The sequence below is a fragment of the Mesoplodon densirostris genome, chromosome 12, assembly GCF_025265405.1.
Source record: "Mesoplodon densirostris isolate mMesDen1 chromosome 12, mMesDen1 primary haplotype, whole genome shotgun sequence".
NCBI lineage: Eukaryota > Metazoa > Chordata > Mammalia > Artiodactyla > Ziphiidae > Mesoplodon > Mesoplodon densirostris.
In genome coordinates this window covers 86,860,423-86,888,100 of record NC_082672.1, presented here as the reverse complement: position 1 = coordinate 86,888,100, position 27,678 = coordinate 86,860,423, and the positions used below count along the sequence as shown (strand labels likewise).

At 41.8% G+C, this 27,678-nt stretch overlaps 1 protein-coding gene across 1 annotated transcript; it reads left to right on the top strand.

Annotated features, from left to right (window-relative positions):
• Positions 1 to 36: 36 nt before the first annotated feature.
• Positions 37 to 27,212, top strand: ELOVL4 (ELOVL fatty acid elongase 4). Its single transcript, XM_060114833.1, has 6 exons — positions 37 to 471; positions 16,712 to 16,899; positions 18,499 to 18,579; positions 21,465 to 21,636; positions 22,708 to 22,835; positions 25,144 to 27,212. Exons 1-6 carry the CDS (start codon positions 372 to 374, stop codon positions 25,417 to 25,419), a joined length of 945 nt encoding a protein of 314 aa, XP_059970816.1. The 5' UTR covers positions 37 to 371; the 3' UTR covers positions 25,420 to 27,212.
• The last annotated feature ends 466 nt before the right edge of the window (positions 27,213 to 27,678 follow it).

Here is a 27,678-nt window from a genome sequence, read left to right as displayed (position 1 = left end):
GGCGCGCCGGTCCCTCCTCCCGCGCGCGGCCACGTGATGCCGGCCGAGGAGATTGGAGCGGCGGCGGCGCGCGGCGGCAGATGGGTGTAGCGCTGGGCGCTCACGGCAGGATCTTCACCTCCTCCTCCTCCTCCCCCCGGGAGCTTTGACGGTACCTTCTCCTCCATCCGGCTCGTCGCCGCCGCCGCCGCCACCGTATCCCCGCCGCCGCCGCCGCGGCGCCCCGACGTAGGGGAGAAGACGCAGCTGGGCCGCCGCCGTTAGAGGGGTCGCCGGCTGCCGCTCGCTCGGTCCGCCGTCGCCTCGGAGGTCGATCCTCACGCGGGGTCTCCGCTTCCTCCTCCCAACGCCGGCGCCCGCTCACCGCCGCGATGGGGCTCCTGGACTCGGAGCCGGGCAGCGTCCTGAACGTGGTGTCCACGGCGCTCAACGACACCGTGGAGTTCTACCGCTGGACCTTGTCCATCACAGGTAAAGCTCTCCATCCTCGCCTGGCTCCGCGGGAGACACCAGCCCCCGGCCTCGGAGCGCCCGGCCCGGCAGCGCCCCCGCCCCCTGCGGCTGTTGGGGTGCTGCGGATCCGAGGAGGTGCCGGGCGCGGAGACCGCGCTAGGGCACTGGTTAATCTGATCCGAACGTTAAGTCTTCCCCCTCCCCTCGACGCTTGCCCGGTTTTCCTCTGAGCTTCCACCATCTCTCGTCAGGTTCTCGGGTGCAGGAGCTGGCATTTCAGATGGAGTCTGTGCTGCTGAGAGCTCGGCGCAGGCCCGCCCCACCCTGTGGTCCCACATCTTCCGAGCTCTGACAGTTCTCTTTTGCACAGGGATCATTTTTAACATTTAGCAACATTCCGTCGGTGAGATGGCTCGGGAGGGCGGAGGGCCCAGTGGTCGCTGTCCTTTTGCTTCTTTTGGCCTCCTGGTTGCTTTGACACACCTGCTAATATTTTCTTGTCTAGCTCGTCCATCTAGAATATAATTTGGAATAAAAAGTCAAAAGCCATTGTTCGGCTCCTTGAACCTTGGAGGAGGTTAGTTTCCAAGGCTTTTTCAACAACAGATAGGCTTGAAGTGATTGTCTGTGGTGGCTTTGCGCAGTGCAGTGCGGTCAGGGGGAGGGGGAAGGTTAAAACACCGGGAAAGAAGGAGAGAATCTTTAGGAAAGGGGGTCTCTACAGCAGCACCTAGAGGTGGTCCCAGAAGCCCACACGTATACAATTGTCTTAAATTGGCAAACTTTTCCCTTTCGGTGTTGCAGTTTGACAGGGATCGTTAGTTGGCTGAGCTAGGCAGCTTTTCTAAGGGGAAGAGTTGTGCTAATATGTTATTTTTATATTTTACCATTTATTTTCTTCACTTACTTCAGTTACTTTTGGGTTTAAAGCATTTACAAGTTTTTGAAATAAACAATTAAGCTAACGGGATTTTAGAAATGATCTTATGTTTTGCCGTTTCCAGTCCTTTTGCAGTATTGCCCTGCAGCCCAGCGGCGGCGGAGGTTAACATTACATGTTAAGACTGTGCCTCCCTTCCCAAGGAATGGAAATATATTCCTATAGTTTGGTGTTCGTTGTTAGAATCAATGGGACAATGGTTACAGCATGAACACAGTACAGTACATGGGATATATGTCGTGGAAAAAAACGTGTGCTGGAATTATTTATGTGTGAGACAAAATGATTCTTGGGCATTGATATGGCTTTAACTTCTTTAGCAAAGTGTATTCTTTTTCAGAAGATCTCAAGTTTGACACTGAGAAATAAGCTACTTATTTGGCTGTTGCACTTGCAAATGGTTAAAAAGCACTTTTTAATGGAGTCGTTCCTTTTTAAGTCTCTCTTCTATGTAGTGTACGCTGAGGTTATGCTGCTGTACCTACAAAAACTGGGAAAGATGTATCCTTCCCTTTGTCTCTGTGATTTTGGTTATTTAAACGTTGCATCAGGGTTTCCCACGACACAATTGTACAGAGCTGAACCTCAGGCAAGCTCTTTGTCAGATAATTGCACTTTGCCTACTTCAGAGTTCAGGCCTCGTCAAGGTCCTCAAATCTCCATATAACCAGCCACACCCAGGAGTTCTCATTCCTGTCTGTCTTCCCCTCCTACCTCAGAGCGTTCCCACCTCTGGCGTCGCAAAGCAATTGACAGCAAAGGTAGACTATGCCTTTCTGTGATGGTTAATTCCTTCCTAATGATGCTTGTATAAAAAAAGTCACAAATGAAACGGGAAGCTTTGTGCACTTGCCTCATGTGAAAGCTGTCCAGGAGCCTGTGAAGGGCAAATACTATAATATTGAGGGCCAAGCCGGAGTAGTGAGAGTAGCCACTAGAACGAAGTGACCTCTCACTAGCAGATCAGAGGGAAGGTATTCACCCATGCTCTGGCTATCCACTTACGAAACCTGAGACTGCTTCCTTGCTTTCTGTAATGAGCTACCTAGTGTAGGTAGATGGTATTTCTTAGCCAACTTAGAGGCTTAGTGGGTTCTACCTTGCTGCTGTGTAAGAGGGCTATTTCAGACTCAGGCAGAATAGGTCTGCCCCGTTTCCTTTCACCCTCTCACCACACACACCCCCCTTCTTCTGTGCTCTCCGGTCTTTGATTCATTCGCACTACTCTGATTCCAAGAGGATCTCCTTGCTATAGTTTCATGAAAATCTGGGTGAAGGAGTTTCAAAGTAGAAAAGTAGCTTATGAGATGAGGCTGAAGAAGAAGTTGATGAGTCAGAGGGGAAGATAAAAGTGGGCAGAGAGAAAGATGGTGTTGAGAAATAGCGATGAGTATGGTGAAAGAATGCAGATCATTCAGGGAGAGAAAGAAATGAGCAAGGCTCTGTGCCCTTGAGTGCTTTCATCCTCACACTGTAGTTGTGTGCTTCTTTGTTTCTGTTTTATCAGTTCATTAAATACTTCTCTCCACTGAGGTTTCTGCCTAAGTGTAAAGTTAAGTGTAAAGTTTTCTGCCTAACTCTTATCTACTTTGGACTTGCAGAACAGGAATAGTTACACATTTGTAGAGTACATCTGATGAGCCCAGAGATTTTTGCCCTAGGGCAGTTTCTGCAAAAATACCATTTTGCACTGTTATATCAAATGGTGGTATTATTTATTTATTTATTTATTTATTTATTTATTTATTGGCTGCATTGGGTCTTCATTGCTGCACACAGGCTTTCTCTAGTTGCGGTGAATGGGGGCTGGTGGCTTCTCTTGTTGCGGGTCCTGGGCTCTAGGCTCACGGGCTTCAGTAGTTGTGGCATATGGGCTCAGTAGTTGTGGCTCACGGGCTCTAGAGCGCAGGCTTAGTAGTTGTGGCACACAGGCTTAGTTGCTCCGCGGCTTGTGGGATCTTCCCGGACCAGGGCTTGAACCCATGTCCCCTGCATTGGCAGGCAGATTCTTAACCACTGCAGCACCAGGGAAGTCCCCAAAATGGTGGTATTTAATAAAACACGTCCAAAGCAATGTATACAAATTGGGCTTGGGCTTCCCTGGTGGTGCAGTGGTTGAGAGTCCGCCTGCCGATGCAGGGGACACGGGTTCGTGCCCCGGTCCGGGAAGATCCCACATGCCATGGAGCGGCTAGGCCCGTGAGCCATGGCCGCTGAGCCTGCGCGTCCGGAGCCTGTGCTCCGCAACGGGAGAGGCCACAACAGTGAGAGGCCCGCGTACCGCAAAAAAAAAAAAAAAAAAAAAAAAAATTGGGCTTTTCAGAGACACATATCTAGCAAATACAGAATATGTCCCATAGTGTATAAACACAGAAAGTATTACTTTTACTACATCATTAACACTTTATACATTGGAGTCAAAACTTTGAAAGAGCTGTACTTTTAGAAAAACAGCAAAAATAAATTTTCCCTTCTCTATATTATATTTATAGATATTTTGAACAAGCAAGTGAGTCTTGGTTTATAATATATAGGAAAGTATGGACTGGTATAGGACATTTTTATACCCGTTGGTGGCATGAGAGTAGGTACTCTGATGCCATTGTGTTTTTTTCACTTTATGCGCACATTAAAATGATTAGGACTGGGGTCCTCATCTAATCAAGAAGAATTGTATGTAAAATTTGAACCAATGAGTCTTAATATCCCCAACTTATAAATACCCATTTGTACCTGAATTGTACCTTATATTTTCTGTTGCATTTATTATTTTAATAAATACTTATTAGTACCATTTTGTGTAACTGACATTAACATAGAAACATCCTAGAAAGTTAGTAGCCAGCATGCCCACAATAAGGCCAGATGTCTCTTGAGCTACCATATTTCTTTTTGATCATGTTTTTTTTATTATTTTAAACTTTTTATTTTATGTTGGAGTATAGTTGATTAACAACGTTGTGATAGTTTCAGGTGTACAGCAAAGTGATTCAGTTATACATATACATGTATTTATTCTTTTTCCAATTATTTTCCCATTTAGGTTGTTACATAACACTGAGCAGAGTTCCCTGTGCTATACAGTAGGTCTTTGTTGGTTATCTATTTTAAATATAGCACTATGTACATTGACCACATGTTTTTCTTTTTTTTTTTTTTTTTGCGGTACGCGGGCCTCTCACTGTTGTGGCCTCTCCCGTTTTGGAGCACAGGCTCCGGACGCGCAGGCTCAGCGGCCATGGCTCACGGGCCCAGCCGCTCTGCGGCATGTGGGATCTTCCCGGACCGGGGCACGAACCCGCGTCCCCTGCATCGGCAGGTGGACTCTCAACCACTGCGCCACCAGGGAAGCCCCAACCACATGTTTTTAAACAGCCACTGTTCTTGGAGTATGTTTGTACATGCATGTGTGTTTGGTGGGGGACTTTGACGCTGCTCTCTGTTCACAAATATGGCACCCTATACTTGGGTGAAAAATGAGTGTCTACTTGGGAGTTGAAGTTAGAGCGTGAAAGGCTCGTCTAGCTGGCCTTGCCCTCACTTTGGAGGGGCAGAAGGGAGAAGGGGATGAGTGGTTCAGGAGGAGGGAGGCCTCCTGTGGGATGATGATGAAATTCAGAAGCTAGGCTTGTATAATCTTTCCTTCTTACCTCATCACCTGCCACGTGCAGGCACAGTTCTGGGCTCCGGGGAGAGAATGAGGGCACTCGGTCACTGCCCCGTGCAGCGTACGGCCATTCCACCTTCCTTGGCATCATGGCCTGAAGGCAGTGTGATCGGAGTCAGAGTCAGGCCTAGCTGGGGCCGAGGGAAGGTCAGGAGATCGCTTCTCTACCCTCCTCATCTCCACTTCTACTTGCACCGCAGTCTTGAGTCATGAGAGGAATGTACAGGCTCTGCCTTTAGAGTATTTTAGCTGTTTCACCACGTGAAGTTGATGTGGATACTGTTGGGAAGAGTATTTGAAAGGTCGACTAAGGAAAGGGGTGTCAAAACTAAAAACCCACGGAAACTGGGAATGAGTTTGAGGGCCAGTGAGTCAGCCTGGCGTGCTGAAACTGGGGGCCCGTGGGAGGGGATGTTTAACTCAGCTCAGATAGGTAGGGTCTGTCCCACAGATTGCTGGACCCCAGAGGAGCTTGGGTCTTTAATATCGTCTATTATAGTTACGTTGGGTTTGTTATTTGTCACAGTTAATGTAGAGTTTTTTATCTACGTTATTATCTAAAACAGGTTTTTTGTTTGGCCTAGCCTGGAAACTCACTTACCATTTTCAATGTTTCTTTGAGAAAAGACATTCTGAGTTCTAGGCAGTTAAATAAAGCCAAATATGTGGAACGTCTCCATCTTCTAATGTGGGATCTCCCCTCGGCGGCATTTTCAATGAGGTCCTGGTCTTATCTTTCTTTCATAACCTCCCTGAAGCCTCTAGGAGGTCCATTTTAGGGTTGTTTGTTTGTTTGTTTGATTCTTGTTACTTTTTCCCTCACCAGCGGTTTTTGGTGGCAGACTCCTAGATTCTAATGTCTGATGCTCTTGTCCATTCCCCAGCAGCATGTAGCATAGCATCCAATCACAGATGGAATTCCAGGAGGGGAAAACAGAGCAAATTCTAAAACTGGTGTCAGGACACAGTTTTATACAGATAGATTCTTTGGCTTAGGGAAACAAGGTTTTAAGAATTATGTAGATAGTTATATCAGACAGTGCTTTTGTGATCTTAAGTGTCACAAAGAAGTTGGTCATCCTTTTAAAATTCGATGTTTTATTTTTTTTTGGTCCTATGATAATGTCATTAGTGAATGATTTAATATTATTAACATAAGTATTATTTTACATTTATTGAGTCACTTATTATTTTGAATTAGACATATATTAGCACATACAGAAGAGTTGGGTAACAGAATCATCTGTCTTTTCTCATGCTACATGGCTCTTTTTTCTTTTTCATTATCAGGATGTTTTTCAATTAAGGTGCTGTTGTTTTATTTTCCCTTAGAATGAGAATGTGTTAGAATATATGTTTAAAAAATCGGGCTTCCCTGGTGGCGCAGTGGTTGAGAGTCCGCCTGCCGATGCAGGGGACACGGGTTCGTGCCCCGGTCCGGGAAGATCCCACATGCCGCGGAGCGGCTGGGCCCGTGAGCCATGGCCGCTGAGCCTGCGCATCCAGAGCCTGTGCTCTGCAACGGGAGAGGCCACAACAGGGAGAGGCCTGCGTACCGCAAAAAAAAAAAAGAAAAAAAAAATCATATGGGTTTTGACTTTTAGAAAAGAGAAGGGAGGAAGAAATACATGGCCTTTCAAAACCAGTTTCCAGCTCTCCTTTCTAACTTGGTCAGTCAGCAGTTCCCTGCCCACAGATGTGCAGCTCTAGCCAACTTGGATAACTCACCCGTGAGTAAAACGTGTGCACGTCTGCCTTGACGTCCCTTATCACACCGCCCTTGCCTTTACTGCCCTTTCCCCTGGCTCCTGCCACACGTGCCCTTCACCAAGACCCTCCCGGCTCAGTCTCCCTCCCACACAGAGCCTTTCTCGGTCGTGGTACCCGGAGCAGCTCATTGCTGCATCTGGTCCCATCATCCTAAACAATTGCTCATGTACATCCTTGTGCTGTTCCTTCTGGGACTCTGTTGTCTTGTACTGTTTTAACCTTCATTATTATTTATCTTTTCACTTTGTATTTTTCTCCCCAACACTAGGAAGTGCCCATACATTTGTTGATTTGATACAACCCTCTTAATCCAGTATAATTTCAAATAGTGATATATTCTGGTTGCTAAATACTAGTAAGGTTTTGGGCTACACTAAATTACAGAGAGTCTTAAAAATGATCTTTACCCTTTTTAAAGGTAGTCATCAGTTCAATTGATGTTGACTAAATTTAATGAAGGAATCAAACCATTAAATCACTTAGCACGAAATACTTTCAGGAGATATAAAATCAGATGTAATTCTTCCTCTCTCTTCGTGGTCTGTGCAGAAGCCTTGTGATGTGTGTGGGAGTGAGGAGGGCAGCGTGGTGTAGGGAATGGAAGGGGTCCTGGACTGGTGTTCAGATGACCGAGGCTTCAGTCCCAGATCTGCCGCTAATTAGCCGAGAGAGTTTGGAGCTGCCCCTTTGCTTTTCCAACTCAACTTTTTTCATCTCTTAATTGAGTTGAATTTGGTAATCTCTGAGGTCTCATCCGGCTCTTAAATTCTGGATACAGATGGAACTTTAAAAAATTCTTTAAACAGGTAAAGCAATTTCAAACAAACATATATTGATAAGTAATTGAAAAACCTCATTCTGTGCAACAATGCCAACCTTTTCCAACAAGACTGTTACTGTGCTGCCCAAGTAGTGAAAATAACAGATTCATATTTAGTCCTTTTCACTTTCTCTTATCTGCTCCATAGGAAATAGTTAAAGGAATAGAAAAGCAAAGGGATACAGTTATTTAAGCACCTGTTTTGACATAGCACTGTGCTTGTTGCTATAATTCTGTACCCATTTAATGATCTACATGTTCCTTGAACAACCCAGAGTTAACTGTTTTGTCAAAAATAATAACAGTAACATTAGAGAATAAGTGTATTATTCTGCAGGTGGTTTCATGGTCTTGGGCATGGTCAAGGGCACATTATTACATGGTCAAGGGCAAATTATTACACGGTCAAGGGTAAATTATTACATTTTTACATGGTCTTGGGCAAATAATTCCTGATTCTTTGGGGCTCATATTTCTACCTGTACAATTAGAAGGTTTGAGACTACATGTTCTCTTAAGGCCATTTTATTGAATCCTTGTAATAGCTCCGAAAACAATGGCTTAGATAGTCTAAACTTAATCTTACTTTATATTTTTTTCTATAGAACATAAAAATTACTGATGGTAATTTTTCTTTAATTTGGTTTAACTCTTCTCTTGGGGCAGAGGGGGATTTAGTGGTTTGATTATCGTCAGTAATCATGGCAATGCTGACACGTACTGAGCTCTTATTCTGTGTCAGACACTATACACGCAGCGTCTGATTCCTCCCGACAACCTTGTCGTCACCCGTAAGCCCAGAGAGACTAGGTAACTTCCCGAGGCTTATTCAGCTGCTGAATGAGGAAGCTGGGGTTGTCAGGCTGCTAGTCTGACTTGAATGCCCATATCCGGAACCTAGGGAACTCCTCTAGGTCAGGAAGAAAAGGCCTGGAAGACATCGAAGGGCTTGACTCTTAGCAGGAGGGGCTCAGATGATCCCTGACGTAGGACACACCTGCGTGGAGGCGTGGGTGCAGAGGGAGCGGGATGCAGCGGAAGGAAGGGCTCTGCGGTGTCCACGTGTGCTGGGAACTCTCCCGTTTAACCATCGCCCATCAGCCCTGTGAGATGGTTATTATTTCCTCATTAAAAGGAAGAGGGGAGGGCTTCCCTGGTGGCGCAGTGGTTGAGAGTCTGCCTGCCGATGCAGGGGACACGGGTTCGTGCCCCAGTCCGGGAAGATCCCACATGCCGCGGAGCGGCTGGGCCCGTGAGCCATGGCCGCTGAGCCTGCGCGTCCGGAGCCTGTGCTCCGCAATGGAAGAGGCCACAACAGTGAGAGGCCCGCGTACCGCACACACAAAAAAAAGAGGGGAGAACAGTTGACTCTCCATCCATAGCATCTGTCACCCACCCCATGGCTTTCAAAACACCTTACTCTCTTGGCCCTCACAACATCATTTTCACTTTTTCTTCCTCTCTGGTTGCTTCGCAGCCACGGATCCCACTCTTCCCTTAAGTGTCCCCCAGGGTTCAATCTTTGTTCCTTTTATTCTCTCATTCTATGCGCTCCTTCCCTTGTGACCTGAACTTCTGCTGGGGTTCTCACTGCCCGTGACTCCCCTGTGCGTCTGCAGCCCCGGCAGTCATCTGCAGCTCCAGAACCTACTGGATGCCTCCACTTAGGTGTCCCATGAGTGCTTCAAACACAAGCTGTTTAAAAATGCACCTGATCGGACTTCCCTGGTGGCGCAGTGGTTAAGAATCCACCTGCCGATGCAGGGGACACGGGTTCGAGCCCTGGTCTGGGAAGATCCCACATGCCGCGGAGCAACTAAACCCATGCGCCGCAACTACTGAGCCTGCGCTCTAGAGCCCGCGAGCCACAACCACTGAGCCCACATGCCCCAACTAATGAAGCCCGCACGCCTGGAGCCCATGCTCCGCAACAAGAGAAGCCACTGCAATGAGAAATGAGAAGTCCGTGCACCACAATGAAGAGTAGCCCCCGCTCGCCGCAACTAGAGAAAAGCCCGCGCGCAGCAACGAAGACCCAGTGCAGCCCAAAATAAATAAATTAATTAATTTTAAAAAAATGCACCTTGTCATCTCCTTCCAGATCTGCTCCTCTTCCTTTATGCTCTGTCCTGGATCCATGACTTTACCATGTATGCCGCCAGGCAAGTCAGAAATCTGGGGGTGATCCTGAACCTTTCTTTCGCTCTCACCTCTCACGTCCATGTCAGCCACCACGTCTGTAGATTGTGCCCCTGTGACTTTCATATCTGCCTATCTTTTCCATCACCCGTGCAGCCCCCAAATCCAGGTTTCCCTCATTTCTTGCATTATAGTGGTCTCCAAGGCTGGCTGCCCATCAGCATCACCAGGGGAACTCTGAGGTCGTGGTGCTGTCCCCGCCCCCAACACACACACACAGATGTTGATTCAGTAGATACTGGGGTGGAGCCTAGGAATCTATATTTTTAACAAGCAGATGATCCTTCTGTGGGCAGCCTAGCAACAGACAGATACCTGAGAACCACGGATCCAGCTGGTTTCCCTGCCTTTCCCCTTCAGTCCATCTCCCACTGCCTCCGTCATGATCTGCTAAAAGCCGAACGTGGTCTCCTGTTTCTAACCAATGAAGCATCTCCCCAGGATCTACAGGATAAGTTCCAGCGTCTTCAGCATAGTTTGTGAGACTCTCCCGGGTCCGATCTGACCTGTAAGTCTCTGGTCGTTTCCTGCCGTCGTTCCTTGTATACATGCTCCACCTCAGGCCTGCTTAGTTTACAAAATAAGTGCTTCATCTCTTGATTTGGGGCTCTTTATACGTATGGTTCTCTCTGCAAGAAAGCCTTCCGCCCTCCCTGTCTGCTTGGCAAGTCCCTCGTCTTTTCTTCAAGGAACAGTTCAGATGTCAGCTCTGGAAGTGGCCCTCGTCGCCTCTCTCCTGTCCTGCCACTGTCCTCAGACTGGCCTCTGACATTGCTGTCATCGTCCTGCAAAGCAATTGATTTTTCATGTCTGTCTCCTCTAATAGCTGGCAAATTCTGAGCGGTCAGGGGCCAAATAACCTGTTGCAAATCACTTAGCTCAAAAGGGATGGAGCGTCTGACTTGAAAAGCTGTTCTATATACCATACTGGATGATTTTAAGATATAAATCAGGTAAAGAATAAAAGACTATCGGTGGAGGGTGTTCAAAGGAAGCCCCACTTCAGATGGACCATTTTTCCCCCCATTTTAAAAATAAAGGTATAATTTATACATGATAAAATGAACTCTTTCCGAGGATCAGTTTGTGAGTTCTGACAAACGCATACAGTTGTGTAACCATTCCGTGGCCTTTTAACATGGATAAAATTGTGTGATTGCTGACCAGGCTAATGTTTGTAAATAAATCAGTCCCACTCGGCATGAGCTTTATGAGACAGTCACAATGTTCTAAAAGGAAACTATTTACTGAGAAAGAAGTTCACTCTTAAGGGTCTGGAAGGTTAAGGTAATGTATCTTATTAGTAATTCTTATTATTGAAATAAAGTTTCTTGCTCCTAAACTTGATTTGCTATCATATTTAGCTTTAGGTTTGCTTAACTTTAAAACTCAGAGAGGGACCTCATTACCAAGGGAGACAACTTTTCTACTTACAGAAAAAGAGACCTCATGGTTAGAAATTTTCTGAATCTAGCTGTAATTTATTTCCCTAAAGCTCTTCTCACTGGTTCTCTGGCAATAGAGCATAAATCTGCTATCTCTTTAGTAGGTGATGAGGCCTCCTTTTTTTCAGGCTAGACATCCTTGGTCCTTCCCCAGCATTTAGCGTCATGTCTTCCAAAGCATCACGGTCCTCGACCAGGTCTGCCAGATGCACCACCCGTGAAAGCGTGAGCCTTGGTTTGTTTATCTCTTGTCCTTCTTTCTGCTAAGGGGACTTTTGTAGGTCCCTCATGTTTTCTTTCTCCTGAAGGAACATGATGGATAGGCACAATTCTATTTGAAAATTTTCTTTAAACCTATAACTTAGGAAGAAATTGATGGGAGCATTTCTCCCTTAGAATGAGTGGGCATGGTGACTGAGTGGTCCTGGAGGAGCTGTTGGGCCGCAGGAGGCTTTTGCTCCACCTTCTCCAGCAGGTCTCTTGGCCTCTCTGCATCTCATTTTTGAGATAAAGGGATCATTTCTAAATCTAAAGTTCTGCACATCTAATTTAGATCAAGGCTTCCATGCAACATGAAAGGCTTAAAATTGTTAATAAATAGGCTCAAAAATAAGAGCAAAATCATCAAGATACAAAGGCATAGACCTGTTGATAAACATATTAATAATATAAAATATAGAAAGAAGACAGTTTGGCAAACAGATCGACTGGAGTCCAATTTATATTTCTACCATAGTGATTCCCCCACACCCCCACCAAAAAGAAGAGCTTTTCAAAGAGAGAATTCCCAAGAGTGTTATGTGAAACCCATTTGAATCTCGGTATTCCTTGATGACAGAATTTTGACTTCAGTGGTGGGGGGAGGGATAGGGTTTCAACAGAAGTTTTCTTTTTTTTTTTTTTCCTAATAAATTCATGGTATGGAATCCCACCCATAACTGTGTAGGATTAGGGTATTGACAGTGTACCAGAAATATATCTTCTTTTACTCTAATATGCGTAATCTACATTTGGATTCAGTGTAACTCAAATGAATAGAGGATTTAATTTACTTTCAAAAGGTTATTAAAAAAATTAAACACTAAACTCAGGAGGAGAGGTCAGACATATGGTTACCAGAGGTGGAAAGTGATGGGACGGGGCGTTGGAGGAAGGTGGTCAAAAGGTATAGACTTCTGGTTATGAGATAAGCACTAGGGGCTCGGTGTACGACGTGAGGACTGTAGCTAACACCACCGCGTGGTATATAGGAAAGTTGTTAGAGTAAATCCAAGAGTTCTCATCACAAGGAGGAAAAATGTTTTCCTTTTTTTCTTCTTTCTTTTCTTTTTATTTTCTCTATATGAGAAGATGGATGTTAGCTGAACCTTGTGGTCACGATGTCACAGTCTATGTAAATCAAACCATCGTGCTATACGCCTTAAGCTTAAACAGTGACCTATGTCAATTGTTTCTCAATAAAACTGGAAAAAAGCCAAAAGAAAAAAGCAAGCAAGTGCACACATCTTTCTTAGAAGAAAGGCAACATATAAAAAATGTCATTTACACATTTGTGTTAATGAAAAGCTGGATAATTCATTATTTTATATAAAAGTTCATTACTAATATAAAATAGGTAAAGCTTCGGTACTCGTGGTTTTTCTTTACTGTCCTAATCTGCCATCACTTGTTTTTGGTCCAAGACCTGGGGGACTGTTTAGTAAAATGGTGAATTTTCATACCATCGTTTGATACTACTGTGACCTACTCAGTCCTTCTTTTTCGTGGAAAAGGGAACATGTAAAAGAAGTGTAGGCTATCTTGTCAGATAGAAATAGCAATGCACACAAATTCAGAAAGACACAGATAACTGCAAAGACATGGAGAAATTTCATGCAAATGTTAGCACAGAGTGGAAGTTGCTATTGTACTGTGATTCACGTTGCTGACAATGACTACAACTTCTGTGATAATCATTGGGGGTGGAATTTTTGAGAGCCCTCTGACCCTTGTGAACTGGAGGGCTGATGTGAGATGGATATGGTGTGAAATGTCGCCTTTTATAGGCTGGACATAGGGCTCTGTTAAGTGGTTGTCAAGGGACGGCATGACGTGCATTGTTGGGTGTTGTGTTTTTTCCCTGGAGAAAGCAACGTGGTAAAGACGTTGAGCCCCATGGAGCACACATGCTCTCAGTACTGGGAGGAGGTGGTGTTGACTGATTTCAGGTTAAAGCTGTGAGCTGACATGGAGGAGGTTTGGGAAGAGCTGTGGGAAAGGGCTGCTGGGCTCTGAAGAAACCTCGACTATCAGTAACTGTACTGTTGGGGTTCACTGAAGGGATAGACAATAAAGGACTAATATGAAAAAAAATGATCTCCTCATATATTCATCAAATGAATGTTCAGGCACCTCAGCAGGCCTGGTAATACAAGAGCGAGATACCCAGCCCCTGCCTTGCGGGAGATGGAAGTTTAAGGAAGTTTACAGGACCGTGTGATGCCCTGTAAGGGAACACACGTGCGGGGACTCTGGCCGTGAGAAGTGGGTGCCCTGGCCAGTGGAAACTGCCTATTTTCTCCATCCAGTTTTCCTTACCTTCAATTCCATTCTTCCTCCAAATTGTTATTTTAAAAAGTAACCATTTTCAAAAGTTTTTTTAAAAAATCCCAAGGGATCCCCTAGTTTTCTGATACTCAAGGACGGTCCATGAGGCTCTTGGCGTAGAGTCAGTTGGCACTTCCTAGAAAATGCAGAATCTTCCTAAAAATGGGCTGTACCCTGAGCTGCTGAGTCAGAACCTGCATTGTAACTGTGCCGCCAGGTAATTCTTCTCCTCATTAAAGTTGGAGAAGCACTAATCTAGTTCCCCTTCATCTCTCCATCAGGAGATGAGGGCCAATTATGCCCTTAAGGTCCTACCCACAGCCGCAGAGCCGGCACTGAAACTCAGCCCGACTGTTTGCTGATGGAGCCTCCTGTGCCTTCTCGGATACGTCTGCTGCTCCTTATCTTTTCCCCTCCACCTCTTTACCCTTCTCTTGGCCTCTGTCAGTGCTTCATCTTATCAGACCTTCAGCTTCTTACCTCTGTTGAGTGAGTTACTCATACTGTGCATCTGAAAGAAGGAGCTTATTTATTTATTCTTGATTTAGGGGAAAGTTTGGCCCCATTTCTCTAGTTTTTTCCTGCTTGCTGCTCAGAACTGCCTTTGAAGTCAAGAGGAATTCTGTGTGTATAAGAGTAAGACAGGGCTTCCCCGGTGGCGCAGTGGTGGAGAGTCCGCCTGCCAATGCAGCGGACACGGGTTCATGCCCCGGTCCGGGAAGATCCCACATGCCGTGGAGCGGCTGGGCCCGTGAGCCATGGCCGCTGAGCCTGCTCATCCGGAGCCTGTGCTCCACAACGGGAGAGGCCACAACAGTGAGAGGCCCGCGTACCGCAAAAAAAAAAAAGAGTAAGACATAATCTGTGATGTCAGAAATTAGAGTCTCCTTACAGGTGAATTTATCTTCCTGTCTTTGTTACATAGATTCTCTCATAACAGAGTCCTTTTGCTCTTTGTATCCATGGGAGAAGCAGCATCTGCCCTCTCTCTAGTTTGTGGATGGGGCTGGAGACCCTGGCAGCTCCTTCCCTAGTGACCTGAAGTACAGCCAAGCTTTAGGATTTAGGGGGTTTGTATTAGTTTTTTTTTTTTCTATAATATAGAAAAATAAAGATCTAAGTCGATGAATACCCCGTGTTTTAGGTTGGCTTTTGGCATAGAAAGATATGGTCACAGAAGAATAATATGACGACAGTAAAGAAAAGGGAACAATCACTGGTAAGACCATAGTGGTACAGTGCCTTCAACAAAACTCAGCCCCCCATCTTTTAAGTCACTCTCTTCTTGTAAGAGGATTACTGTCTCTCCTGTCTTTTAAGTACTTTAGTTTATTTTTAATGCTAGAATATGTTTTGATTTGAATGACAGAACCATAATTTCCATGAATAGATAGAGAGTAGGCCTCCTCTGTTAACGATAAAGTAAAATCAGTTTTTCTGGGTTTTTTGTTGTCGTTGTTGTTTTCGTATGTGTTTTTTTTCAAGTCACTATCCCACCCTTCTAACAACTCTTATTTTATAGAAACCATGGTTATTGTGTCACGCCCCAACTTCGGAAGTTAGGTGATTAAATATTTTTGTATTTGTGTTTCATGTCTTGTATCTTATTTTCTGTTGACAGCATATAGAAACAGACTAATTTATTTTTAGGTGAAGTATTTTGAAAGACAGTTAACTTACCCAGAGCTATTTTGCATATATAGTTTTAGTAAAAGTGACAGTTTAAATAGGGGGACATTGTAATGAGCAATTAAGTTAAATTCATTTAGGCTAGGTTTTACGAACGGGCTGAAAGATAAATTTTTTTTTTTACTTTAAAAAAAATATATTATTTTCCTCAAAATAGAACATAGAAGTGTTTTGCATTACCAAGAATAAGCTAGACATTAGATTCACAACCTTTAAAATGCTGTTTAGCTTTTAGAAATATAAAAATTAACTTCAGTGTCCTTTTGTAATGTAAATTTTTGTCAACCTCATATTTCATCTTCATGCTCCTCTTAGAAATGTTTTATTTGTGGCAAAATTCTATTATAAATTTGATGCAGGTTTGCATATTTGAATTTTAAAACAGTTGATTCATTTTAAATGAAATAATATGTTACATTATATATATATATATATATATATATATATACACACACACACACACACACACACACATATGTAAGGTAAATGATTTATAGCTTTAGAGAAAATTACTTAAGTTGGTTATATTCATGGGAAAAAAGGTAGACTCATGTTCTCAAGGAAAAAGAAAAATGTCTTGAATATGTGGTTGCTTTTTAAATGTTATAGAAATGTAATGATCTCTAACTTAATCCTCAACTTAATACACATATAACTCTTGTCTTCAGTATCCAGAAATATTCTGGGGAACGGCTTCCATGCTCCAGACCTCTTCATTTTACTAAGTTTTTCCTGCTTTTGGCATAGGATGGAGCAGCTTCCAAACTGTGCTAATAAATTTCAGATGTTTAATATGAAAGTCAGGTTTCTCCTTAAAGTATTTATTTTCTGTCTATGAAACCTTTGATTAACTTTTCATCCCAAGCCTCTTCTGAATTTTCAATGAGCTTTGTTTCTTCTCTCTGTTCTCGAGGTTCTCTATAAAACATATAACGTGTGCCTTATGTAATGAAACTTCATTTTCAAAAGGTACTCCCAGGAATTGGTCTTGTTTCTTTGGTTTTTACGTCATGTATTTTTGTTGGGCCTCTAAGAATCTGTGTTTGGTCAAATTAGGAAAACTAAGTTGAAACATTATGCTTCCTAATAAGTCCATTTTGTAGAACATTTATTGTATAAGGAATTTTATGTTCTCTCTGTAGATAAACGTGTGGAAAATTGGCCTCTGATGCAGTCCCCATTGCCTACGCTTTGTATAAGTACCCTTTACCTCCTGTTCGTGTGGCTGGGTCCAAAATGGATGAAGGACCGAGAACCTTTCCAGATGCGTTTAGCGCTCATTATCTATAATTTCGGGATGGTTTTGCTTAACCTTTTTATCTTCAGAGAGGTAGGTTTACTAAAGTTCACTTTATAATTCCCCAGGTCTATTGCAAGTTAAAAAAGGAGAATGTGTAAAACTATCATTGTAATGTTGTGCCCTAAGATAAGTGTTAGCTACTCTAAGAGTAAATTTTATGTTATTGACAGTTTTCATTTTTGCGGTACGCGGGCCTCTCACTGTTGTGGCCTCTCCCATTGCGGAGCACAGGCTCCGGACGCGCAGGCCAAGCAGCCATGGCTCACGGGCCCAGCCGCGGATGTGGGATCCTCCCGGACCAGGGCACGAACCCGTGTCCCCTGCATCGGCAGGCGGACTCTCAATCACTGTGCCACCAGGGAAGCCCAGACAGTTTTCATTTTTGGATAACAAAAATATGAAACATATATAAAGTGTAAGATAGTTGTTTAAAGTGGGATTTTGAAGCAGACAGACTGGATTCTAAAATAACCCTTACTAGCTTTTCTGACACTGGAAGTTATTTAACTTTTTTGAGATTCATTTTCCCCATCTGTAAGATGGGCATAATACCTAACTTTTAGGGTATCAGAGATAAGTGAGATAAGTTTTACATAGTGTTTGGAACATATTAAGCACTCAGTAAATAGTTATAGCTATATGTTTATAATTCTTATTCAGCAGTTTCAGGTTTGGTAACTGATGAAAATATGCAGATGTAAAATACCGATCTCAGGTTTAAATCCTATTACATAGTGTAATTGTATTTTATGTTGGAACTGAAGTGAGTTAACTGTTACACAGCTGTTGCTGCTAACCACTGTCCACCTTTCTGGGCAGCAGCAAATCCTCCATGGCATTTTGAAAGAAAATCCTAAAGGCTGGGTTGGCACAGCCATTTCTTAAGTTGTAAGAGTGAAAGGAATTTGTTTTCCAAGAGACTCCTCATTAGCGTTCTGTATGAACCCAAGGTACTGGACTGGTGATGCTAGGAAGAAGAACAGCATGCTCAGGCTTCCCTGGTGGCACAGTGGTGGAGAGTCCGCCTGCCGATGCAGGGGACGCACGTTCGTGCCCTGGTCCGGGAAGATCCCACATGCTGCGGAGTGGCTGGGCCTGTGAGCCATGGCTGCTGAGGTTGTGCATCCAGAGCCTGTGCTCCGCAATGGTAGTGGCCACACAGTGAGAGGCCCGCGTACCGCCAAAAAAAAAAAAGAAGAACAGCATGCTCCTTTTAAAAAACCTTTCTTTAATTGACAACTTAGCCTACAGAAGCTCAACTTCATAAAAAACTTTAACTTGTTTGGATACTTTACGCAATTTGTTAGATGCAACCCACTCTGGTTCAAGACTAGAAATCCATTCAACTTTTGCTGCATGGTGAATCACAATTTCTCTTAATATTAGGAGGTAGATAGTCTCTGTCTCAGTCCAAATGTCACATGTCATTTTAAATTTAGATTTCAATTTTAAAATAAATTGACAGATAGTAAATTTTAGAAATTCCAACATATTAAATGTTTAATGCATTGAAAAATTTTAAGACAGTATTGCTTTTAAAAATATTTTGGAAGTTTGCATATTGTAAGTAGTGCTTATAAATGCTGTATCTACTAAAACTTTACTCCAAATATTATTCCCTTTTTCCAGTTATTCATGGGATCATATAATGCAGGATACAGCTATATTTGCCAGAGTGTGGATTATTCAGATAACGTTCACGAAGTCAGGGTAAGTACCTTAAAAACACTGTTAATCAGTAGAAGTCGGTTTAATATCATAGTCCCTAGTCTGTGAAAAACATTCTTCAGTAGAGTGTAAAAGTGTACTGGATTGTTTCGAGTCCATAAAGCTATGCTTTTTTTTAAAAGTACATAATCGAAAATCTGTTTTCATCCCTCCAGTATCTTCTCTCATTTGGTGATGTGAGAGTGAAGGTGTGTTGGATTACTAAAATGCAGTACTCAAAAAAATAAAAAAAGAAGTTCCGTGTTTAGTATAAAGATGATATTTTAGATTTTTGGTTTTTTTGGTCAAGAATAGAAACTCTAAGAAAGTTGAATTCATTTGTTAAGTCTGAGGAAAACGAACGTCTTATAAACTATGTACTGTTTAGTAAATTAAGCATCGCACTACTTGTATAGGTATAAACTCAGTTTTTATCGTAGTTGCAGAAAAGTAGACTAGTAATATAATGTTATCATATTTTACTTTGCAGTCACCTACATCAGTAAAATTACCATTTTACTCAAGTCGAAGAAACAGTAAATTATCTTATTTTGTTAACTATTTATTGAACTCCTCTTGTGTACTATGGTTCATATTAAACATTACATATACATAAAACATATTTATATAGCATATATATCATATGTTATATGTATATGTGTGTTTTATGTTACATGTAATATATGTATTAATATAATTTGTAATAGCTGCCCTTGGAAAAAAGTAGCTCTTTAGCATCAGGGTTGGACAATATAAATAGCAGTATTCATCAAGACCCAGCACCAGATTGCTTTAATGCAGTTATTATTTTATGTCTCTGTCTTCATTTCCCTGTTAGGAGATATAACGTGCCGATGAATGAAAAATCACCCCTTTTGGTTGTCATGTTGGTTTTATTCATTGAACAAATGTGTATTGAACATCTGCTGTACGCAGATAGTGTGAGGGGCCCTGGGGACCCAGGTGGAAAGGCAGATAGGATCCCTGCCTTTGTGGAGCTGACATTCTAGCAAAGGTGGGAGAGGCAGACACTAGTCGTGTAAACAAATGGTTAACAAGAACCTAAGACCCGTGATGCGACTGAGAGAGAATGAGAGGAGCCCCTTTATATAGATTTGTTGGCTATGGTAACCCTGCTAGAGAACCGTCTCCCTGGGTGGAGCGCTGACTCTGGTCTTGCTCAGGTCAGGGGAAGGAAAGGGAAAAGCGCTGGACTTGCTTTCTCTGAGGAGTGAACTTAGGTAAACCCCTTGGACGAAACAACATGCTAACATTTTGGGGATAAAGTTTTAAAAATACCACTCTGGTCATTGTGAGCCTACCATCCTGGCATGCGTAGACGGTCAGTTCTTTAAAAATGGAGCTATTGTGAGAACTGAAACCAAGTAGGAGAAAGAACCAGAGTGGCAGCCGATTGCATTTGAAAATTTCCTGGCTCTCTCCTCCTCCCTAATATGAGATGTGGCGGAATAAGTGTTTTACCCAAAGACTCATTTTTGTATCCATTGTTAGGTAGCCAAGAAGGATCTCTTCACTTTGATGTAGCTATTCAGTTTACAAACTAAAGAGAAGGATTATTTATTACTATTCATGAGTTGTGGCTAATTCAGAGGCCCAGATGGGGGGAGAAATAAGACATTATCTCTTCCCTTCTAGATAACGTTTGCTGCACCAAAATGTTATACTTTAAAGTACTAACATAATAGTGAATATTAATATAGTGTTGCTGTGAGAAATCCCCTATTTCAAGCCTATTTTGAAACAACTTTCTCATTTTCAACAATATTATTACTCAAGCAAATTCAGTAAATAATTCTCAGTTTGTAAATACAATACTATTTTTTCTTTGGCTTTTCTCTTTCTTCCTTGCCTACACTTTAAAATTGTAATTTTGTTTTTCAAAAGCAAAAAGCCAAACCCAGACAAATAAAAACCCATGGCATCCAACAGGTGCAGGAATAAAATGAGGAAGGTCTCTATCAGCTCTGAAACGCCTAAGCCTGGCTGTGAGTGAATATGCCAAACCCCTGACACACAGAGGTGTATGAACAGATTTCAGTTATGTACCGCTGCCTTTGGTATTTGTACATAGGATACATGTCATAGAAAATACCTGACATAAAAAAGATGAATTTAGGTTACTATTTTAGTAGGATTCTTGGAAAATATTTTAAAACATATATACAGAGGTCACCTCTCACGGGATCCTTGGATCTTTAATCTCAGCATGTAATGTAATCTTTCTGCACCATCTGGTGTCTTAATTAGAGCCCAGGAAAAGAAAAGACTTATTTATGTAAGCAGGATTATATTTATGACCTAAGAAATTTTGTTGTGTGTGTTTGTTTGTTGCAATTTATCATTTTAAAGATTTTACCGCCTAATAAAAACTACTGTGATTAAGTATTTTGTTGCATATGTTAAAGTGAGAGAGAGAGAAACAAGACACTCACAGAGCCCAGTTGATACCCAAGCACACTTGCAAGAATCTCTGAGGTATGATATAGGCTAGGCATGAACAAGTGAAATGCCTTTACAAAGTAAATATCTCCGTTTCTCTACCATGTTGAAAATCATAGCAATGTGAAAGTGTTTACAGCTCTGCATTCAGCAGTTGGGTACCGGTGACATCCAGCTATGGAACAGACTGAAAATTTTCTCTGAATTGTTGGCACTGTGTAGATACAGATTTGGGCTCTTTCTTTCCCATTATTTTCCCTGTGAATAGATGCCTAGGTTTCACACCCACTTAGACAAAAATGATTCTATGCCTCCTACGTTTTGTGCAGTGAAGATTGTTCAGGACTTAGAATGTGTAGAAAACCATGTGATAGTGTCATTCTGGTGTTTGTAAAATGCTTTTTTTTTTTTCCCCTTTCTTTCTACAGATAGCTGCTGCTCTGTGGTGGTACTTTATTTCTAAGGGAATTGAGTATTTGGACACAGTGTTTTTTATCCTGAGGAAGAAAAACAACCAAGTCTCCTTCCTTCACGTATATCATCACTGTACAATGTTTACATTGTGGTGGATTGGAATTAAGTGGGTCGCAGGGGGACAGGGTGAGCATTTTCAGAAACATATCCCCAGGTAGTAAATTATGTAAATATGGAAGATGGAAAGTACTGAGAATTTGACTTGGTCTATAATTTAATTTTCTTTTTCATGGTTAATTATTTCTGTGTTAATTTCACTTTAAAGAAATTTGAAGAAAGTAAAGCTTTAGCTTTTTATCTGTGACTACTTTCACCACTAAAGATTTACCCCAGAGATAAGCATAAATGAATCCCAAACATAGCAAGTTATATTTTGATAGGGAGCAGTTCTAGTGGTTCTAATCCAGAGGATACCAAGATACAGCTTCTCAATCTGAAGGCTTTGTCTCTTATCCAAGCCCAAAGCCCACTCCTGCTCTCAGATAGGCCCACATGCACCCGTTGGTTCTTACTCAAAGGAAATTGTGTGTAGCCTTCTTAGTGTTGAAGAGAATCTGAATTCACAGTTTGGCCAAGATCTGCCTCCAGCTTTCAGATGCCTGTACATTGGAGATGAGTCACATCACTGAGCTGTAAACAGACCATTCCTCTGATGGGGACCCAGGGTACAAGTCAGTATATAATAGTACAGTTCACCTTGCTACCTTCCATTTAAAACTATTTAGAAAACTAAGAAATAAGTACTATTTTGGTACTATTTTGTTGTAGCTATGTATATCAGCACATGTAAAGGCAATAATGAAACATTTACAAATCTGCTTAAACAATTATATGTACCATGACTTTTTTTCCCCAAGAGTAATAGAATGCAAAGTAATACTGGCAATAGTTCTGTATTGGGGCCTACTTAAGCCACTGGAGTACCCTCATTTGAAAACTTGCCACTTTGAAAGTCCTTTGCATTTGAAGGACACCCTTTTTTATTTATATGGTAGAAGCCTGAGTCTAAACTTTAAAAATACTTGGCATGATCTGAAGAGAAGGCTTTTCCATTAGAACTATTTTACAACTTTTATTCCTCAACTGTACTTAAGATTAAATGTTGGAAAATAAGGTAGATTCATTTATTTTATGTCCAAATGGTTTATCACCTAATACAGGTTTCTGTATCTTGTAATTACCTCTGTTTTTCTAAAGCATTTTTCGGAGCCCAGATGAATTCCTTCATCCATGTGATTATGTACTCATACTACGGGTTAACTGCCTTTGGCCCATGGATTCAGAAGTATCTTTGGTGGAAACGATACCTGACCATGCTGCAGCTGGTGAGTTAAATGCTTCTAACGTTTTTTCTGGTGAAACCCTGAGAATGTTTGAATCTAATTAATTGTAAAGTGCTGAGTCATTTTCGGCAATTTTCTGTTACCAAGTCGACTTTCTCTGTGCTCCAGCTATAGGAGTTGAGGCTGTTTGGTTCTGAACTACCTGTTCATAGACCTAGTGGTCGTGGCCACTCATTTTTTAAATGTCCTTAAAAGACCAGACTCAGCTCTTGTCTAAGAGAAATATCCTTTAAACATATCTGTGAAATGGATGAGTAAAGACCTAAGCACACCACAAAGTACACAGACTCCTTCATGATTAGAAACATAATCGAACTTCTTTCTTAGACTTTTTTTTTCACTTAAAATGTAACTACCGCCTCTCTTCAGCCTGCCCTGACATAAATTTCCTGTTGTCTATTCCATTGTTCCATCCTTGTGAACAGATCCCATACGTTTAGGATATGAAAGTTGTGGGAAAGGCACAGAGCCAAGGAAGGGGTGGGGAAAAGGCAGGGACAAAGGGGGACTTCCCTGGCGGTGCAGCAGTTAAGACTCCACGCTTCCACCCCAGGGGATGTGAGTTCCATCCCCGGTTGGGGAACTAAGATCCTGCACGCCTCGTGGCACGGCCAAAAAATTAAAAATTAATTAAATTAAATTTTTAAAAAGGAAGGGACCAAGGACCAGAGAACTCTTAATTCCCCGACACACAGTCCTTAGAGAGCAGAGCTCGGTATTCTCAAATGCTAGTCTTCAGAGCAGGCAGTTCTCAGCATCGACCCCCAGTAGGACTTCTCGTAGCATCTGGGTGCATCAGTACCACCTTCCAAGCTAAGCACTAGCCCAGTAACCAAACTGGAAATCCAAAACCAACGTGGTAGCTATTCTTAAACCTTGGAATTCATTATAATTTGCTTTAATCATAGCGTGTACACAGTTTTATCAGTGGAATCACATTTGGAAACATTATTCATCTCTGCTTTAAGTTTCTAAACAATAGACTAACCAAACAGGAAGCACAACCTTTGGGAAATGCTGGGTGTGCAGGACTCATCTGTAAGTAAAATGCTATAGGAAGCTTCCTCCAGTTTTTGTGTAAGCCGTTTATATACTTCGTGTAATTCATTTCTCTTAGTAATTATTAGATGGTCCCAAGAAAATGAGGAGGTGACAAAACTCATGTGAACTCTCCATCTCTGCTTTGCTGGAGCTCACACCTGACTGTCCTCTAGCGATGCCACCCCTCACACTCACTCTTCTTCCGTGAGGCACGTCCTAAAAACCATTGTGAAATCAAAAGTTCTTAAAATCTGGATTCTGCCATGGAAAACTTTTAAAGTTTTTTAGTCTGATAGAAATTTGGGGCTTACATGGGATAAATTTCAAAACTAATATTTAATATAGTAATTAATATTGATAATGCCGTCCTTTAAAGAGAAACCACAATTGCCCTTTCCAAACAGGATGTTAATTTCGTGAAGGGTAGTGGATTTCCAAGCGAGAAGTTCCCACAACAGTTAATCGTGTGTGTTAATCTTGTAAAAAGCTAACCCTTGTTAGTACCATGGAATTCATAACTCTTATGTTGAGAACCATTCACTCTTTTTACACTTATTCTCAAATATCTACAAAATTTTACCAAAAACTCTTAGTCTTTAAAGGCTTGTGTTCCTTCAGATGCATATTTACCTGTCCGCTGTTCTGTAAGAAACAAGTAATGAACTATTTTGATAAGCTCATTTTTAGAAGTATATGTACCGGCTTGCTGACAACTTTGTGGAAAGAAATCAGTCTAAAATATGGGAGGAAAACAAAAATTGAAGAGCCTATATTACCGTTACTTTACTCTCTTAGGCCACTGATATGCCCTCTCATTAGGTAAAATGATTCAACATTATCCAAAAAATAATTCCTTGAACCCAGACACCAGGCCAGGGGCTCGGGAATCATGGAGACCAACGCAGAGCCCCGCCCTCGGTTGTACACGAGTGGAGAGGTGGACAGTCCAGAAGTCAGCAGATGCAAAAGACATAATTCCTATGAAACGAAAAAACCCACACAAAGCAAAACCCTTCGGTTAAAGGGATGGAGGTACCCTCTGGGTGGAGGTACTTGAGTCTTACCAGGAAGCACTAGCTGAGGACATGTCATTTGAGCAGCAGCCTGAGTGAGGAGGAATCAGAGAACTCTTAAGCCTTGGACCGTGGGGCGACAGCGTGGGCCTGGCTTAGCCACACAGAAGATGCTGAGGCCGTGACGAGCTGTCTGCTGCCCACGGTAAACGTACCTGCGCTGTTTTGTTTTTCAGGTTCAGTTCCACGTGACCATTGGGCACACAGCGCTGTCCCTTTACACCAATTGCCCGTTCCCCAGGTGGATGCACTGGGCTCTCATCGCCTATGCAGTCAGCTTCATCTGTCTCTTCCTGAACTTCTATGTTCGGACATACAAAGAGCCTAAGGAAGCAAAAACTGGAAAAACAGCTGCGAATGGTATTTCCGCCAACAGTGTGAACAAATCAGAAAACCACCTAGTGGTAGAAAATGGAAACAGGCGGAAAAACGGAAAGGCAAAAGGAGAGTGAAGTGAACTGGGCCTTACCTGGTGTCGACAGCAAGGAAGCTCCCACTTCACATAAGATTTCAGGGAAACCAGAAGTAAATGAGGGTTCGGGGATGGGGAGAAAAAGACAAACGTGCTCTATGTATTAGTAACCTTTAGATTAAGTCAAGTGTTAAATACAACACCCAGATGTTTTATTTATGAAGTTATTATTTTAAACATTTTTTTATTAGCCTTGATGTTGTCAGACCAAAGCAATCATCACGTGATTTTGGAAGCCCCTCCCCCTGGTCATATTCGTGTGTACAATGTATGAGAGTTTTCATGTCTCTTCATTCTTCAGACTGATAATCACAGAAACATGGTCTTTATGCCTTTTTTTTTTGGCTAAATTGCTACTTACCTACTGATGAAAATCAGTTACCTTCCATCTTCTGGTCCCAAACTGGAAATGCAGGTACTTTAAAACGTGCACATTTGAATTCATTTGCTGACTGGAGTGGTCAAATCTCTCCACCTCTAGTCTGAAGATACCCTTTTGGTTGGAATTAAATTTTTAAAATCTGATGGTCTCTGTAGACTCTTAGAGGCTTGATGATGATGGTGTTGGTGAAAATAAGAATTACAGTAAAATCCTGCCCAGCGACTCAAAGGTCACCGTGACCTGCAGCACAAATCACTGTGGGAAACAGTTTTTGTGATGAAAAGGCAGCCTTTCAATACTCCTGTTACGACCAGATATATATTATAAACATTAAGATTATTGTCTGGTTGGAACATGAAACAACTCATGTCTCTATTAGTAACATCATAAAGTAGTTACATTTATGTGCTGTTAGAAGGGAGTATGTTGATTTTTATCAGGCTTTCCTTGTTTTGATTTGTGGCTGTTACCGATTTTTCATATGTGGAAATATACCTACCTCTTCTGTTGGAAAGAACATTTAAAATTAAATAAATTTTAATTAAAAAATCAAGGAGTCCTCTAATGTAGATTTTAATATTAACTTTCAAATTCACTAACACCGTTTTGTGTTTTTTTTACAAGTAGTGTCCAGCAGGCTTTTCTGTGAAACTACCCTTCTCTTTTAACGTGTTTAATTTTGGAGTGATATTTTTCTTGTGACCAAGTTGCAAGATCTTATTTGTAACTAGATATGAAGTGTAAACCCATTTTGGTGCAATATTCTTGACTCCTTGGTGCTAAAGATCATTAAATTCAGTGCTTGATTGTTACAAAGTGTTCATTGCTAAGACATAAAATGAACACAAAAGTGAGAGTAGCCAGAATCAGAAAATTAAATTTGCTATTTACAAATGAAGTGTTTCATGTAATATAAAAAAGACAACTGGAAATTCACTAGGAAAGAACTTGCACCCTGTCTTATTACATAGGTTAAATTGCTAGTGGGTATTGCACAGGGATCATTCGAGAAAATGTGACCAAAAAAAAAAAAAAAAGGCATGAATATTTCTAAGTATAAGTATCTTTAACATGTCAAAACTGCATGTGCAGGATGTAATGCTGTTTGTGCAGAGTATTTCAGAATATTTTGTAAACCAGAAAATATTTATTGTGCATTAAAATTACACTCTTTCCCCCCAAGGCATGCAGACATGAGAATTACAGAAAATTTGCAACGCATATAATAGTTTGGTCTAAGAGGATTCAACACTTTTGTTTTTGCTGCTCAGTGTGTAATGACTAGAGATTTGTAAATCTTTGTGAACATTCTGTACTGGTTCCCCAGAGCTATTCATTCCCTGCTACCTGATTTCAGCACAATAAATATACTACTGCTGTGGGAAAAATGATTTTTTTTTTGGTTAATCAGTTTATTATAATGTAAATTAGCTGCTAGATATTTATTTATTTGATTCAGTTGTTAATATTCTAAATTCTTCCCTGCTGCCCATTTCTAATGAAGAAAAGAAATGAAACTAGAACTTGGGTATCAATAATTTCTGGTAAAAAGCTTATTTCTTTATGGTAGCATATTTTTACTTTAAAACTGAGTTGTCTTTGGAAGAACTTTTAGATCCAGACATAAAACATATCATTTTCTTCTGAATTCTTACATTTGTCACTTCAAATGTAAGCTTTTTTTTTTTAACTTTTTATTTTACATCGGAGTAGAGTTGATTAACGATGTGTTACTTTCAGGCGCACAGCACAGTGAGTCAGTGATACATATACGTGTATCTCTTCTTTTTCCAATTCTTTTCCCATTGAAGTTGTTACATAACATTGAGCAGAGTTCCCTGTGCTGTACAGTAGGTC

What these genes read in the sequence shown, in the direction of transcription:
- ELOVL4 (XM_060114833.1), top strand. Translation starts at nt 372, where the DNA reads ATGGGGCTCCTGGACTCGGAGCCGGGCAGCGTCCTGAACGTGGTGTCC. An exon ending in CTGGACCTTGTCCATCACAG is followed by an intron (nt 472 to 16,711) that starts GTAAAGCTCTCC and finishes TTCTCTCTGTAG; the next exon opens with ATAAACGTGTGGAAAATTGG. An exon ending in GTGGGTCGCAGGGGGACAGG is followed by an intron (nt 21,637 to 22,707) that starts GTGAGCATTTTC and finishes GTTTTTCTAAAG; the next exon opens with CATTTTTCGGAGCCCAGATG.